Source organism: Solanum lycopersicum, chromosome 3 (genome assembly GCF_036512215.1).
Source record: "Solanum lycopersicum chromosome 3, SLM_r2.1".
In the NCBI taxonomy this organism is placed as follows: Eukaryota; Viridiplantae; Streptophyta; class Magnoliopsida; order Solanales; family Solanaceae; genus Solanum; species Solanum lycopersicum.
Window position 1 is genome coordinate 65,977,587 of NC_090802.1, and position 17,945 is coordinate 65,995,531.

At 31.7% G+C, this 17,945-nt stretch overlaps 3 protein-coding genes across 3 annotated transcripts; 1 reads left to right on the forward strand and 2 right to left on the reverse strand.

Annotated features, from left to right (window-relative positions):
* Positions 1–207: 207 nt before the first annotated feature.
* Positions 208–1,768, reverse strand: LOC138347717 (uncharacterized). The gene is made up of 2 exons (XM_069296032.1): positions 1,355–1,768; positions 208–342 (listed from the first exon to the last, which is right to left on the reverse strand). Exons 1-2 carry the CDS (start codon positions 1,766–1,768, stop codon positions 208–210), a joined length of 549 nt encoding a protein of 182 aa, XP_069152133.1.
* A 5,471-nt stretch (positions 1,769–7,239) lies between these two features.
* Positions 7,240–14,768, forward strand: LOC101257548 (homeobox-leucine zipper protein ATHB-15). The gene is made up of 18 exons (XM_004235602.5): positions 7,240–8,344; positions 8,866–9,025; positions 9,118–9,218; positions 9,338–9,428; positions 10,809–10,904; positions 10,980–11,093; positions 11,181–11,264; positions 11,389–11,544; positions 11,625–11,699; positions 11,778–11,884; positions 11,968–12,160; positions 12,330–12,515; positions 12,657–12,731; positions 13,020–13,154; positions 13,256–13,581; positions 13,927–14,035; positions 14,137–14,286; positions 14,456–14,768. The coding sequence occupies exons 1-18, from the start codon at positions 8,139–8,141 to the stop codon at positions 14,600–14,602; spliced, it is 2,511 nt and encodes an 836-aa protein (XP_004235650.1). The 5' UTR covers positions 7,240–8,138; the 3' UTR covers positions 14,603–14,768.
* A 199-nt stretch (positions 14,769–14,967) lies between these two features.
* On the reverse strand, positions 14,968–15,522 carry LOC104646537 (uncharacterized). Its single transcript, XM_010320229.2, has one exon. It carries the CDS (start codon positions 15,520–15,522, stop codon positions 14,968–14,970), a length of 555 nt encoding a protein of 184 aa, XP_010318531.1.
* Positions 15,523–17,945: the final 2,423 nt, after the last annotated feature.

Consider the following 17,945-nt stretch of genomic DNA (forward strand, 5'->3'; position numbering starts at 1 on the left):
TGACATTCATAATTCATATGATTTTCATACATGATTCATACAATGTTCATATATGTTAAAGTGAGACACATTTAGTAATAATCAGTAGTAATTTATATAAAACCATCAGAGTATTCATAATAAAAAAACTCGAAAAATACATAAATTGTTCATAAGTTAAAAAAAAACGAGTCATTCAAATAAATGTACATTGTGCCATGAAGATTTCTACTTCCTGATACGGAATTTTGGAGTAGGATAATTGGTGGTGTCCATAACTTGTTCTTTATGAGTTCGAGGTCCACCCTTCTTGCTAGCAACTGTTCCTGTAACTTCACTTTCACTGATTGCGCCTTCATCATTCTTTGATTTTCCATAATGCCAAAGTCATCCCTAACATTTTCATTCCCCATTATTAAATAAGTGTCTCAACAATTGACATTGATTTTAATGTGATGCAAATTATAAAAAAATTCAAAAGATGTTTCATCTAGGAATTGTTGAAACTTATTTTGACCTAAAAAGGTCAACAAATCCGAAAACGCATTCATGTTAATACATGAAGACAAATGTGTTTGTGTCTTCTTCTCCTAAAAAATTGTAAAAATTAAATACATTAATCATACACATATTCATACACATGTAATACAAAACTAATACAGTGAATCATACACAATTCAAACAAACTTACAACATAATATTGAAAAATACATAATTCATACACATAGTATACAAAACATAATGCAGTAAATCATACACAATTCCAACAAACTTACAACATAATATTGAAAAATACATAATTCATACACATAGTATACAAAACATAATGCAGTAAATCATACACAATTCCAACAAACTTACAACATAATATTGAAAAATACATAATTCATACACATAGTATACAAAACATAATACAATATAATCATACACATTTCAAACAAACTTACAACATTCTTTCATACACAACATATTCAACACCAAAATATACAAATCAAAACATAAAGTATAACTAATTATGGATATTACTATTCAACAGTATCAAAAAACTTGATACAAAAAAATTTATACACAATTCATACACATTTTATATATACCGTGAATCATACAGTGAATCATACAAAATTCATACAGTGAATCATACACAATTCATACAGTTAATCATACACAATTCATACAGTTAATCATACATAAAAATACATATTTCAGCAATTGATATTGTAATATGAAGAGATCTGTAATTTCATACAATGAATCATACACAATTCATACATTATTTATTTACACAAAATTTATATTTTAACTATTTTATACCCAAATAACTGAAAATAAAAACAACAGAACATAAATTTTTTTAAAAAAATTAACTTTTACTAACCTTTGAACTTTTATGGGGTATAATTGTTTCTTCTTCTTCTTGTAAATGTGAAGTATCGATTTCAGATGCTCTTGGTTTTTTGAATTTTGATTTTATCAACTCTTCCACAAAATCAAATTCAGAATCTGATGATTCCTCGATTTCTTTTCCTTTCCTCTTATTTTCTTTTTCTTTTGTCCTTTTCTCAGATTCATCTACATTTTTCTTTTCTTTCCCTTTTCTCTTCTTCTCGTTTTCCAATGATGTTTTTTTTTCTATTGTTGATTTCCCTGATCTAGATTTAACTTTAACAGATGAAGGTTGAGATTGTGTTTGTGATAAAATTTTGAAAGATGGAGCATGAAAATCGTCTGAGCTTGCTTCTTCATTCAATCTTCTACTTTTTCTCGAGGTTTCGTTGCCTCTTTTTGACATTGTACGGTTTGTTTATCGCAAGAGTTGAAGATTTGAGTGCTAAAAATGAAGATTTGAATGCAAATATTTGAGAATTCTTGAAGAAGACTGTTAAGAGATAAGTGATTTTGAGAGAAAATTTGGTGAAAATAAATTAGGCATGCGAATTATGGTGAAAAGTTTTGATAGACGTGCAGAGGTAATGATTTTGAAAAAGAGTTGGGGAAGAACAAAAATTTGGGAAATATAAATTATTTTTTTTTAGATAACGTTTTACAGTTTTTTAAAAAAAATGTAACTGTTTTAGAGATAAAATCCATATTATTTTGTAGTTATCTTAAAAAAGGTAACTATATAACATTTAATTTAAATTACATTAATTAAGAGTTTGTTTAAAAAAGGTAACTTAAAATAATAAATTTAATTAACTACATTGGTTTAAATAAGGTAATTGAATTATTTAAATAAGTTAATTATTATTTTAGAAAATTAATGAGAATAATATATTATTTCTTGATATGCTATAACTTGATAATAATATGCTATAAGTAGTTTATTATTAAAAAGTTTGTTTATAACTTGATATTTAACATCTCAAATTTGTGTGTAGTGTTATTTTTATATATAAAAAATTGAGAATAAATTAATATTTAAATATGGGATTTTATTTCCTAAAATGAAATCTCAATTTTTTAAAAATTATAATTTAGTAACTTCATATTATGATTTCATGTTTTTTATATAAAAAATTAATTTACAAGTTTGTATTTTAAGGAAAAAAAATCACCTTATATCTTTAAAAAAAAATTAAAAGAATATATGAAATATTAATGAACGTGATGGTATAGTTATAAATACGATGTGATTTTACAGAAAATAACATAACTTTAACTGTTGATAACATGATCGTCAATATGAAGGTATGAAAATCAAAATTTAAAAATTAGTAGATAGTTAAGTGTTGTCATACTTCCGGGGTGGAGCAAAACCCAAGCAACCATTGAATAATGAGAAAATATATTGAAAGGAGTAACACAAGCAGGAGATCATCAGAAGACAAACCTAAAATATAGCAAGTTTTCACTTCATTTCAATTATCTATGAACAACTATATACAATAATAAAACATTAGAGATAAGAATAAACTTGTTTTTCCATCCCTATGGTCACATAAAATGAATCAAAAGTTCCCAAACTGGTTGCTCTTTAAATTATTTTCAATATTGAAGTGTATAATTGAAACATTTTATCTATCTATATGAAATATTATTACAAATACACTAAATATTTAATAAGCCTAAACAAAACAATTAATTCATACAAATATACTAACTAAGCACCCAATCTTAATAATACTTAATCTTACATGATTTTAAATATTGTGTCAACTACTAAATATGGAAAAAGGAGAAAAAATATTTATGAACTATATGTAACGTATAAAAATATTCTTTGTTTATTGTTTGGCACAAAAGTGTCCGCATCATCAATATATTGGCTCAAAAATATTTTTAAATAAATATTTTGATCCAAAAATGCCCATAAATATATATATTTTTTCTGTTTAAACACATCTTTTTCCTAAAATAAATATTACTATTAAAGAACATTGTTCTTTTTTCTTTCTTTTAAAATCACTTTAACAAAAAAAAATGTAGGAAATATTTTTTCCTTCTTAATCTCATTTAATCAATTAAAATAGAATAACTTCATACACCTTTTCGATAGATAATATGTCATGTATAAAAGATCATAGTATATCGATCATTAAAATAATAATGATAAAATAAGAAATATTTTTATTTTTTATTTTGTCCGGAATTGAAGGAAGATAAACATTTGCTAATTAAACGAAAATATTAGTAGAAAAAGAATATGATAAAGAAAAGTTACTGATCTCCATTTAAAAAAGAATGACCCTATTTCCTTTTTAGACTATTTTAAAAACAATGACCTCTTTTCTTTTTTGACAATATTTTACTGCCTCCGTCCGATTTTATTTGTCATGGTTTCTATTTTTAGAGTCAAACCATAAAAACTTTGACTAATAATTTAAGATGTATTTTTTTATCATATTAATATGCAAAAAATTATAATTTATAGTACTTTTTATATAGTTTTAGAATATCTAATTTTTTGGTTTGAAATATTGAATTAATATGATCTAATTTACTTTTAAAAATTAGTCAAATTGACTTTTGATAAGTGCAACATGACAAACAATTTCAGACGAACGGAATAACTTTAATTTTTCACATGGCATATTTAAGAGCACAAGATTAAGGACATTTTGATACATTAGAGTTAGGACTGGTCAACGGACCGGAACCGGTTCACCGGATCGGAACGAACCGGTACCGTTCCGGACCGGAACGGAACCTGTTAACCGGTATGTTGACCGGTACCGGGATGAACCAGATCGAAATTATCGGGATGAATAATCGGTTCCGTCCCGTTCCACTATATACCGGGATGGAACCAGAACGAAGTGGAACGGACCGGGATGGAATGGGACGGGATAAACGGGATGATATTTTTTGTGATTGTGAAAATATAATAATTTTTTTAATTTTTCTAAGTATAAATTAATAGTTTTAAAATTTATACTATAATTTTTTAGTTAAGTTTATTTTAAAGATATTTTATTATTTTTATATTAAGTTTGCAAGTAAAGTCTAATAAAGTTTTCAAAATTTAAATCTTTTGAAGTTTATATATATTACAAGTTATTACTTATATTCATTAATATTTATTTTATAAGTTATATTTATAACTTGTGTCTTGTAAATATTAAATAAATAAAATTTGTAATTTTAAAAAAATTAAATTGAAATAAGGATAAAACAATTAGAAAATTAAAAAATATAAATATAAAATACAAAATATAAAATATATAGAAATTATATAAAATATAAAATATGATTTATATAAAATATAAATATAAATATAAATTATAAAAAAATTAATATATATTAAGTAAACCGGATCGGAACCGGGATGAATCGGTACTGGTACACCGATACGAAATCACAATTCCGTCCCGTTTCGTGTACCGGTTCAGACTATCCCGTCCCGTTCCATAAGCAACCGAAACAGGACAAATCGGGGACGAACTGAAACGGTACCGGTATGTCCCGTTCCGTTGACCAGTCTTACATTTGACATAACTTTAGTTTCAAACCACAAGATTAAAAAATCTTCTTTCTTTTCTTAAATTTCGTTCCAAATTCAACCTAGGTCATTCTTATTGAAACGTAGGGAGTAACACATTTATTTGAAATATATGAGCGTTTTTAATTTATTAAATAACAATAAGAACATTTTTTGACCTAAGTATAGACGGAGGGACATTTTTGTGTCAAACTATGAACGGAGGATTATTTGTTCCTTTTGAATAATTTAAAGATATTTTTGAACCAAAATATTGACGATTAAGTTATTTTTGAGTTAAACTATAAATTAAAAATATTTTAATTATTTTCAAATAATTTAAAAAGGGATTTTTGAATCCATTTCGCTTTAAATAATCTCATCATTATTTGATTCTTCTGCTTATAATACTCTCTGCATTACAATCATAATTTTTATAACCAAAGTTTGTTTATATTTATAAAAATAATATTAAGATAGCCAGATAAGATTAATTAATAAAGATAAGTATGATATGAAAATAAGAAATTTATGGATCATGTTAGGAGGAGGTACAAGTCGGATCCACCAACTGGTCTCTATCTAATATTTGTCCTAATTGTCATACATATGTGTTGTTTAGTGAGTGACATGATTCTTGTCCATGTCAATCTTACTTCTGTCACTTTTATGTCCTAACTTGCATGTCCATTTGGTATTATATAATTATGGCTAATAAATTACATATTGGAATATATTTTATATATATATATAATTCTTCTTTAAATGAATGTGGATTTTAGTGTGGATTTTCTTTTTTTCTTTTTGATAATTTTTAACTTTTCATGTAACTTATTATTAATGTTCAATCATAAAAATTAAAAATTTCAATATGAAATTAAAACTTTTTAACGTAGGAGTAGTTAGTAGAAAAGTTGATTTTGTATTAGTACAAGATAGAAGTGTATAATAATTTATCGAAAAAAAAAAAGAAAAGGGTAATACGTAAAGTAGTGGCTAATGCGTAGCAACAAACAGAAAAAAATAAATAAATAGAGTATCGAGGCGCATGCAAAAATTCTCATCATTTTGTCCTCTCTGCCCCACGCATACTTCCCATGCCTCTCCTTTTCTTTCCTTTACATAGTTTACTCACATTTTCCTCTTTTGCCCCTCTTCTTCTCTTTTATTTATAATAATAATAATACATTATATATTTTCTATTCTTTACCCTTTTTATAGGCCTTCTATGTTTATTCATTATTTACTTTATATTAATAAAATATCACGTCAGATTCACTAAAATGAAAAATATTATGTTTAAGATTTTTTTAAAAAATTCAAACTTGATATTTTTAATTAACGTGAAATAACGAGAGGTTTCTTCCTTTTAGAAACAAAATGCTTCTGCATTGTTGAATATGTAGAATTTTATGTGAGTATCTTTTACGGTATAATACATAAATATAATTTTAATTTGGATTTAGCTGACAATTATGACGTTTGACTTTGGATGTAAATAAGCAAACACATTTGTCTTGCATGACATTCTACATGACAATTTTGTGTTTTACGTTGCGTCTACATGTAGTTTAAGTGTTTATTTATGTACTACTAAAGTTGGAGGGCATAATTGTACGCTGAAATCAAGTTAAAAATCGTATTTATATGTTATCCCTTGAATATGAAACTTAAAGAATACTTCAATAATTCAGTGTCATAATAACTTTAAATTGATCAGACAATTTGTTCGACAGAAAACACGTATAAATGATGACAGACAGAAAAGTCTGATAAAGGGAGATACGACACACGAAACATCCTACGTTCATGCAAAATCAGGAGAAAAACGCATGTCAAAGACGTGAACTGTTCTGACACAGATATCATTAGCTATGTCGAAACGAGACTTACCATATGATGAGAAAAACTTCACGTGTATTGACATGAAAAACAGAAGAAATATCTTACTGTAAAAGCTTAAACATTATCTGTCTATAACAACGATAACAACATATTATTTGTATTTTCATAAATAGAATTTGTGAATCGCAGTGTGTACACAAATTTTATCACATCTTGCATAGAGGTAGAAAAACTTTTTTTCCATAAATTGAACTATCAATCTCATTAATCTAACTTGCACAAGTGAATTTTCTTTTCTTTATCCCAATTTAAAATGTATTGATTTAACTGAATATAAATTTAAAGAAATAAAAGAGAGATTTTAACTTTTTTTTTTAAAAAAAAGTACAAGGGTATAATGGTCATAAAATGTCTTAATCAAAAGTATTCTAAATCTGGTGCGACGAACAGAGGTCAGCAGAGTAGTATTAGTAGCAGTAGTATAGTATAGGTGATTGGCCTGAAAAGAGTAGTAAAAAGAAGTGAGAATATCCTCCCCCACCCCCCACCCCCTACCCCACCCCCACTGTACCTAAAGCCGAAAGAAGTTGACAGAGGGACACCATTGATATACAATGGTGTGAAGATACCCACTTCCCCAAATCCAAATAAAAAGACTTTTTTTTTTCACTTTTTCTCTCTCTGGGTCGCTCTCAAATCCGGGGTTTATATCTTTTTTTTTCTCTTGCATTTACTTACACCTCTTTCAACTCAATTTCATTCATTGTTAACCAGTCCAAGATCCATCTTCTGATAATATCTCATCATGCCTACAAGATCTTCCTCTCTAGTCTTTGAAAATTTTGTAGGTGGTTCATGGGGTTGGTTTACTTTTTGTTGAAAAACTTAAAGATGCTTCAATTTTTGGGTACATGAAGAAGATCTGTTTCTGGGTTTGTGTGTTTTTTATCTTTTGAAGTCTAAAGCTTTGATCTTTTAGTGTTTCTCACACTTTTTTTTTTATCTTGTTTCAAGATTCAAAGGAAATGTTGTTAAAGATATTGTTTTTAAGTTCTTGAAGAATACTTTGATTCTTCTGTTTTTTTTTTTTGGTAATGGTGAAAGATAAGTAAGGAAAGTGTGTATTTTTAGTAGTTTATTGTAAGCTCTGAAATCGAAAGATACAAGTTGTCTAGTGCCGTTTCAGTTTGGTAAATTGGTCTTCTCTTTTAGTATTACCAAGAAAAGGTCACTTCAAGACATTCTCATTTTGTTCAGAGCTCCCAATAAGAATAATGTTAAAAAAAGGTGAATTGTTGTGAAGACAAAAGTGAAGAAGAAGCAGAGTAACAGAGCTGGTTTTTTTTTTCTCTCTCATTAAGGGCAAAGCATTCAAGTTTGTAAGATTTAAGAAAAAATGGCTTCCTGCAAGGATGGTAAGTCGGTGGTGTTGGATAACGGAAAGTATGTCCGGTATACACCTGAGCAGGTTGAAGCCCTTGAGAGGCTTTATCATGATTGTCCTAAACCAAGTTCAATGCGCCGTCAGCAGCTTATCAGAGAATGTCCTATCCTCTCTAACATTGAACCTAAGCAAATCAAAGTTTGGTTCCAGAATCGAAGGTACTATAAATGTCATTTATTCTCTTGTTTAATCTTTACTTGTATGCAAAATTGCACTTTCAAGGAAGCTTTGCTACTTAAAAACCCAGCCTTGGTGGTTTTTTTTAATCCATTTTAACAATTTTTCTTGATAAATCTTACTCGCTGATGAAAAAGCTCCATTCTTGGGGTTCCCTGAAACAAAATTGCTCTTTCATTATTTGTTTTTTTTCAACAATCTGCATTTCCCTTTTCATTTTCTTCTGTTCCTGCTAAGAATGTATGAATGACAGGCTCCTTCATGATATTTGATCAGTTTTTTGAAATTTCTTTTCAATTTCTTTCCAAGTTTCAAGTTTTTGGGTTCCACTAGTATAACTTAAAAAATTTCAACTTAAATGCATGTCTAAACGCAACATCAAATCCCAAAAACCATTTTTCAACGAACTCCAAAAACACTTTTTTTTTGAATTTTCAACCATCTGTAGCCATGTATAGCTAATTTCTGTTTTTTTTTGTTTCCATTTTTTGGTTAAATATAGATGCAGGGAGAAACAGAGGAAAGAGGCGTCAAGGCTTCAGTCTGTGAATAGGAAGCTGACGGCAATGAACAAGCTATTAATGGAAGAAAATGATAGACTACAGAAGCAAGTTTCTCAACTGGTGTATGAAAATGGCTACTTTCGCAGGCAAAGTCACAGTGTAAGACTTTAAGACCATTTTTGCTCTTTCCCTTCAAACCAACGTAGCTTAATTTGAACTGTAAGTTTCATAATTTCTTTATTGAAATGCAGACTCCACTTGCTACGAAAGATACCAGTTGTGATTCAGTAGTGACTAGTGGTCAGCACCACTTGACATCTCAGCATCCGCCGAGGGATGCTAGTCCTGCAGGGTGAGTGAGTGAAAAAGCAGTTGTTGGGTCCTTTTCTTCTTTAAACATAGTGCTTTGTAACCATTTCTCTTGTTTTTTGTGTTTGTGGCTTATGGCTATGTATTTGTGCTTTGTTCCAGACTTTTGTCCATTGCAGAAGAAACTTTAACAGAGTTTCTTTCAAAGGCTACTGGAACTGCTGTTGAGTGGGTCCAAATGCCTGGAATGAAGGTATTTTAAAATTAAAGTTATGCCTTTTAACTGTAAAAATTAAATTAATTACTCCATCCGTCTAAATTTATGTGACATAGTTTGCATCGTCAGGCAGTTAAAGTTAAAAAGGGGAACTTTCGAAATTTAAGGCAGTTTAAGTTAAAAAGGGGAATTTGTGAAATTTGTTTTCTTTAAATATGCCACAACATTTTGTGTGACTGTAACATTTTTGGAACTTGTGGTATTCATCATGGCATATTTGCATTACATACATGTTACTAATAAAAAAGCTTTCTCTTTGAGGGTAAAATATGAGTTTATAGTTAGATGTTTCCAAATATATGTGTCATTTTTTGGAATGGACTAATTAGGAAATCGTGTCACAGAAAACTGACTTGGGAGGTATTATAGAACTGTTATTTAAATTGGAGAAAATAGTGTAAATAGGCCAAGGGTATTATTGCAACAAATCCTTGTGCATTTTAAAACCAAGCATACATTTATATTATGCTTTGTAAAGAACCTCTAATATTAGAGATAAGATGACCAAATTTGTACAAAAAGACAATTTATTTCGTATTTGACCAATTACGAGTCCAAATGTCTGGAATTTGTGTACAGAGATTCATATGGTTTACAGACATTCCTTAGAGATAGAGGTAAGTTTATTGATTGATTTATTTATCTTTTAGCACAATTAATCAGATATGCTATGACAAATGTTCATTATTAAATTCTGTCTTGGCATTCTTGTATTAGTTAAATACTAATCTAATGAACTCATATGTAATTGAAGAGATAACTAGCAAATACATTCACGTCTATACTATGTAGCTGTATTAGCAATCTACTGAGTGTTAAAGCGAATGCATGTTGGCTGCTTCAACTTTCTTCATTAATGATGTCAATAAATAACCAAACAGCAGACAATTCCTTTAGTCAACTATATCAACCAAAGATATAAATACTATATTTTATTTTAGTCCCATGGAAGCTCTTCTTACTAGTCCATCAATTAGTATAAAACTGTATCTTATCTTATAGCCTGATTTAGTAGGTCCACGAAAGAAAGTATACGTGCCGTTGGCCTCTTTTGAAGTTGTCAGTTATAATTATCGTATAAAAATATTGCAAAATTGCATTACAACAGTTTTGGGATTTCTATATAGTGCATCAGTGTTCTTTCAGAGGCTCATATTTATGATAAAAGTTGTCATCATTCAGGCTTTGTTTGAGTTGTGATGGCAAATTGGTGGTACAGTACTTCACTTCTCATGAGGGCGTTCATATATTGCTAGACATTTTCCAGTCTCCTTTTTCTGTAGCTATATTATTTCTGTTACAGATACTCAGTACTGGTTCAACTCTTTCTAATCATCTCTCTCTTGAAATGCATAGCCTGGTCCGGATTCCATTGGAATCATTGCTATTTCTCATGGTTGCACTGGCGTGGCAGCAAGAGCTTGTGGCCTGGTTGGTCTCGAGCCAACGAGGGTAAGCTAATTATCTGTTTTAAAATTTCTGTTTCTGGCACTGTGATATGAAATTAATTGTCTGAGATCCCTCTAGGTCTCCGAAATCCTTAAGGATCGACCTTCTTGGTATCGTGACTGCCGGGTTGTTGAAGTTCTCAATGTGCTGCCTACTGCCAATGGTGGAACCATTGAACTCCTTTACATGCAGGTAGGTTACTGTACTGTTGCTTCTCGTGCTTGTGCATTCAGTCCTTTTATACCTTCTTGATGAACTTTAAACTTTTTTGTTTTTTAGCTTTATGCACCAACAACGTTGGCACCTGCCCGTGATTTCTGGCTCTTACGTTATACAACTGTTATGGATGATGGCAGTCTCGTGGTATGGTTTCATTATGCCTACTCTTTTTCGAATATAAAATTATGTATCTGCCAGGTCACACACTATATGTTTGTCCATTCACATGCTTCATGAACTAACATGTCAAATTTTTTATAACACCCAGGTGTGTGAAAGGTCACTTGGAAATACTCAAAATGGTCCAAGTATGCCACCTGTTCAGAATTTTGTGAGAGCAGAAATCCTACCTAGTGGATATCTGATTAGACCTTGTGAGGGGGGTGGTTCAATTATCCACATTGTTGATCATATGAATTTAGAGGTAAAGCTATTGTCCATATTTCCTGTTCTTCATACTGCCTAGTTATGCTGTTGTTTACTTGACACTATTATGATTGTTAGGCATGGAGTGTGCCTGAAGTCTTACGCCCACTTTATGAGTCATCAGCAGTGCTAGCTCAGAAGACGACAGTGGCTGTAAGAACATTTACTCGAATTGATTCTATACTGCAAGGTTAGTTGGCATTCTGGTGACTTTATACATCCTCCTTGCAGGCACTACGCTACCTCCGGCAGATTGCACAGGAGGTTTCACAGACTAATGTTACTAACTGGGGAAGACGACCCGCAGCTCTACGTGCATTAAGCCAGAGGCTGAGCAGGTTTGAATGACCTACTTTTTGATGGATTCGTTTTCAATGTTCTCTACTCTTTCTGTCACTCAAACTTAAAATTATTTTGGCAGAGGCTTCAATGAGGCTCTTAATGGTATAGCTGATGAGGGCTGGTCAATGCTGGATAGTGATGGAATGGATGATGTTACCATCCTTGTGAACTCTTCTCCTGACAAGTTGATGGGCTTAAACCTTCCTTTTGCGAATGGATTTTCACCTATGAGCAACGCGGTTATGTGTGCAAAAGCATCAATGCTTCTACAGGTCTGCTTATTCAATATGTTGATGCTGAAACTATAAAATTTAGTTGCTGATTTACTTGTTTAAGTGGATAAGTAAATGTTTCCTGTTTGTGTTATAATTGGAGGAGGGGTGGCTGCCGTCCATGTTGCTTTTTTCATTTTAACACAGTTGTCTTGTTTTTGTTGTGCAGAATGTGCCTCCGGCTATTCTTCTCAGGTTCCTACGTGAACATCGATCTGAATGGGCAGACAACAATATAGATGCTTATGCTGCTGCAGCCATTAAAGTTGGTCCCTGCAGCTTACCTGGGGCTCGAGTTGGTAACTTCGGGGGTCAAGTGATACTTCCACTCGCTCACACTGTTGAGCATGAAGAGGCAAGCTTAGTAGTTCTTTTTAATCTGCACTGTTGGCATTCCTAGTTTTTTTGAACTGTTCCAGTTGGACTTGTTTGAATAATTTTTTTTTGTGTGGTTTCTCAGCCTATTTGCTGATAATGTGCTCTTTTTTGCTTATAGTTGCTGGAGGTCATTAAGTTGGAAGGTCATTCTCCTGAGGACGCGATAATGCCACGAGATATGTTTCTATTGCAAGTAAGTTTTATCTCTGCACATGTGTAAGTTGAGAGCTTTTGCTGTCCAAATTTAAGCTTGGCCATTCTCTCTTTTGTTTTACCCCTCCCCCAGAAGTTTTCACCTTTTTGCTCTCTTGGTGGCTCAAACTCGCAACCTTAAGCTTGGAAGCGAGGGGTGCTACATCAGAGCAACTCACTCTTGTCACCTTGGCCATTCTCAATGTCTTGCGCAACCCCTCACTTGTGAAACTTTTACAATATCTTTCTTTGAATTGAATAAATTTCTAATCTGAGGAAAATTATGCAGCTATGCAGTGGAATGGATGAAAATGCTGTTGGAACTTGTGCCGAACTCGTGTTTGCTCCTATTGATGCCTCTTTTGCTGATGATGCACCATTGCTTCCGTCTGGGTTTCGCATTATTTCACTCGAGTCTGGAAAGGTTAGGGTTTGTATCCACCTATTAGTGCTTATTCTTTTAGATATTTGTTCATTTGGTTTATTATCCTCAAATGTTTTTACCAATATGCTTCGTTTGTGCAGGAAGCGTCCAGTCCAAATCGTACCCTTGATCTTACTTCTGCTCTTGAGACTGGCCCAGCGGAAAACAAAGCAGCCAATGATCTTCACACTAGTGGTGGCTCATCAAGATCTGTCATGACAATTGCTTTTCAATTTGCTTTTGAAAGCCACATGCAAGAGAGTGTTGCTTCAATGGCTCGACAGTATGTCCGAAGCATTATTTCATCTGTTCAAAGAGTTGCATTAGCACTTTCACCATCTCATTTGGGTTCTCATGGAGGTCTTCGTTTGCCATTGGGGACTCCTGAAGCACATACATTAGCTCGTTGGATCTGCCAAAGTTACAGGTATGTGGTATATTCTTGCATGTGTGCCTAACATAGGAGCACACTAAGTAGTTTTTTTCTGTTTTTCACTCAGTCAACTGCTGTGCTTTTCTTGGAACGTAAGTTTATTTAAATGTATAATGGTTAGATTATCACGGGTGTAATTTTTCAGAAGTTGGTTCATCAAAACAAATGATTGACCTTCCTCTGATTTAGAAATTGTTCAATCCCCCTTTTTTTCGTAAGCAATATTTTCTATGGGACGTTTAGGAGGGAAATGAACAGATGTTTGTCTGCATGTAATCAAGTTCTGAGTTGAATATTTAACATCAATATTTGTAATGGTTAATTTTTTTTTCTCTGAAGGTGCTTTTTGGGCGTGGAGCTTCTCAAATTGAATACTGATCAAGGAAGTGAATCAATCCTCAAAAGCCTATGGCATCACTCAGATGCTATTATCTGCTGCTCCGCTAAGGTTTGTTCCCACATCCTCTGTTGATATTCTTTTGCTTGTTAATTGCAGTAGACTTTTTAGTTATTCGAGTACATGAAATTGTGAGTTCAATATTTCTGCAGGCTTTGCCAGTTTTCACATTTGCAAATCAGGCTGGTCTTGACATGCTCGAGACAACCTTGGTTGCACTTCAAGATATTACCTTGGAGAAAATATTTGATGATCATGGAAAGAAGAACCTCTGCACTGAGTTCCCCCAGATAATGCAACAGGTTGGTACTCCTTTTCTATCGAAAGTATTGAATGTAGCAAGTAAGGGTTTCCCAAATCTTATTGTACCGAGTTGCATGCCCTTTTAAAATAAATAGTGATAATTAGATTTGCTTGAAGACAGATGATCATGACCACTGCAGTTTCTAATTGTACTTTACTGATTGACAGGGTTTTGCATGTCTACAAGGGGGAATTTGCTTGTCAAGCATGAGCAGACCTATATCTTATGAGAGAGCAGTAGCATGGAAAGTTATGAATGAAGAAGATACTGCTCATTGCATCTGTTTCATGTTTGTCAACTGGTCATTTGTCTAAGTTACTGTTCTTTAGATCTGTTTTAAAGGGATCAGTACACTAATACCTAAGAACCCTTAAATATTTTCCTTTCAGAATCAACATTTTGAACTAGTTGTGTGTGTTGAAAACTTGTTTATTGTTAAAACTTATGCTACTCAGTACCTTTATGCTATGTATTTTTTAATCCCGTGCTTCTTCAAATCATCATATTTTTTTCACATTGGAGATATATGAAACACATTGATCAAGAAAAAGGTTAAAAACTAATACAAACTTCAAAATCCTTTTCAAGGGTAGAAGGAGTTTAGCAGCCATAAACAGAAAAGTAAGAGGTCTATATAGTACATTCGTTATTGCAGAAGGTACAACCCAAGGATGCTCGATCAGGTTACTATATTAAGGTCACTCATTTCTTTAGTAATGGCAGGGATGCAACTATTAGTTCTAGCAAGTCCACCACTCTTCTTTTGCATAATTCTTTCCCTTGGACTAATTGATTTTGCCCTCATAACTCCCTTTGTATTTTTCTTCAACATTTGTCTCATTGCCTCAGCTTGATTAAGTACTGGATAAGCCCTACCAAATTTGTTAAATTTGCTACAAGCACTCATATGAGTAGTTAATGCTTCTTCATTTTTTCCTCCATTCTTTTGGGCCTCTTCTTTTACTGCATCAGCACAAAGCCCACATATCCACTTGCCTAAATATCTTTTTCGAATTTGATCGATATATTCAGATGTGTAGTCATCACTCATGCCACAACACTCACATTTCGCGCTTTCTACCTCAGACAGTACTGGAGGGAGGTTTTCATCGATAATTGCATCATTCTTCATCCACTCGTATGTAATTTCAGACATCGTCCTTTTTAGGCCGTCGTTAGAGAGACGAGGTGGTTTGCTAAGGTTTCGAACGTTAGTCTCTCCATGAGGTGCCATTTTGAGATGAATATTGTGAAAAATTATGTGTTGTTAAGAAATGCAAATGACTTGAGATGTATAATGTATGGTAAGGATGTAAAATGATGAAGATAATAGGTTGGTATTTATAGTTGTTGGCTACTATTGTTGTTTTCAAGTTGGAAGCTGCAAACTTAAAAAGTTGTGGACCATGGGAACTTGCATGTCAATTTTTATTTCTATTTTTGTATGGATAGTCTTGAATGTGCTAGATTTTTCATTGAGTTTAAATTTTCATACGAGTAAATTTTTATTATTTTAATCAACGAAACGTACAGATCTCATTTATAAAGTTTTACTTGGTATGTTATCGATTTAGTTCATAATTAACACTAGTCCTCATTCCGATGTGTATTAAAAGTTTTAAATGCATGTATATTCATAATTTACCCCATGTTTACTAGATACTCTATTTTGTTATCTCGTTTTTAGTTAACAAGTAAAAATGAATTCTACGATTTTATTATTTAAAAATTTATGAAAATATAATTTTTTTTAATGAGTTGTAAGTGTATGTTTCATATACATGGACGAAAATAATTTTTTTACTTAGGAGAGTCATATTGTAAAAGAAGGAAATCTACGAACAAGCCAAGAGAGTCAATAATATAGGAGACCCCCTCTCATATGACTCTCACTCCTTGTGATTTTATATACATGTTTTCGATAAACGATAAGCTATATACTTACTGACTCCAATTCTATTCGAATAAAAAAAATGACTTTCTGATATTATAACTATCAATTGAATGATCTACGAGAATAAAAAAAATCAACTCGGAGAGTATATTTTTGTAACTGTGTAAACTAAAAAGTTATAAAGTCTATCATTAGCCAATAGAAGAAGAAGATCAACTTGGTTGACATGCTCACAAGTTTGCTTATTTCGACCATTCAATACAAGTTAGTATTATTTTTTACCTACATTTTTTTCTTCCACTAGAAATAATACGTATACAATATTATTGAACTATCAATGTCACACTAATATTCTCGTGATACTGTAGTTATCATGTTATACATATACGTACTTATATCCTATCAATTAATGCTAGTGAAAATTTAAACTAACATGTATTTAAACCTCTACCTCTACTTTTTTTTTAATTAAAGCAAAAGGTGGTAGACTTTGGTTGTGGTTGAACTTAAATATTAATGTTTCGAGTATACATACACTTAAAATTTCTCATGGTTGATATATGTCCACACTTGAAAAATATCTATGATCATTTGGTTTCCTTTTATTCATGTGGATGTGAATGCAAGAAAGAGCTTGTAAATATTATCACACTTTGACACACCTATTAAGAAAATGACGATTGATAAGACTATATTATCATATTATTCATGTTAATTGATGTTTAGTTTTGAGTCTTGAAAATAATGTTGGGAAATAGGTAATTAATATAAAGGCTAAAATGTAATATATATATATATATATATATATATATATATTTATTTTGATATATTAACTATTTTGGAATAGTGCACAAGTAAAAAGTAAACATAGAGAAATATTGTCTATTGATAGCATTTGAAGATCAAGTAGTAAAAATGTCACGAAGGGGAAAATTACAGAAGTGACATACTTATAAGGCAAAATTACAATCTATCCCTTAAAAGTTTATAATTACAGAATTTCCTCAAACGGATACGTTAATGGAGGGTTCGGATACAGTTATAGCCAAAAAAATCAAAACACTGATACATTAAAAAGAGGGTCGGTTACATGCGCTAATACAATAAAAAGAGGGTCAAATATATTAATAGAGGATCGGATACATTAATGGAGGGTTCGAATGAATTAACGACCTTCTTTTTAATGTATCAGCGCTTTGATTTTTCGGCCATTAATTAATTCGAAACCTCCATTAATGTATCCGACCCTCTATTAATGTATTTGACCCTCTTTTTAATGTATTAGCGCATGTATCTGACCCTCTTTTTAATGTATCAGTGTTTTGATTTTTTTGGCTATTAATGTATCCGGATCCTTCATTAATATATCCATTTGAGAAATTTTAGTAATTATAAACTTTTAAGAGATAGATCGTAATTTTGCCCATTTTGTAATTTTCCCTTTTTTGCATCTTTTTCAGCAAGCCCATTATAGATTAAGAGCCCGTTATATGGAATTGTTCACGCAAGCCCATTAGGATGGAATTGTAACGACCCGTTTAGTCGTTTTGAGCAACAGACTTCAATTCTGGAAAAACTGGCAGAAGCGACGGACCCCACGACGGAACGTCATGGGCACGACGGACCGTCGCAGGGTCTCGTTTCTAAACACTTAGAAATTCTGAAATTTGGGTGCTGAAATTGACTCTCTGAACTCTGTGACGGACACGCAGGACGGACCGTCATAGGCACGACGGACCGTCGTGATCCACCGTTTCAAAACA

Coding starts and splice junctions, on each gene's coding strand:
- LOC138347717 (XM_069296032.1), bottom strand. CDS start 1,768: ATGTCAAAAAGAGGCAACGAAACCTCGAGAAAAAGTAGAAGATTGAAT. Junction 343..1,354: donor TACCCCATAAAAGTTCAAAG/GTTAGTAAAAGT, acceptor GGAAAATCAAAG/AATGATGAAGGCGCAATCAG.
- LOC101257548 (XM_004235602.5), top strand. CDS start 8,139: ATGGCTTCCTGCAAGGATGGTAAGTCGGTGGTGTTGGATAACGGAAAG. Junction 13,155..13,255: donor TTTCACTCGAGTCTGGAAAG/GTTAGGGTTTGT, acceptor TCGTTTGTGCAG/GAAGCGTCCAGTCCAAATCG. Junction 13,582..13,926: donor TGGATCTGCCAAAGTTACAG/GTATGTGGTATA, acceptor TTTTCTCTGAAG/GTGCTTTTTGGGCGTGGAGC.
- LOC104646537 (XM_010320229.2), bottom strand. CDS start 15,522: ATGGCACCTCATGGAGAGACTAACGTTCGAAACCTTAGCAAACCACCT.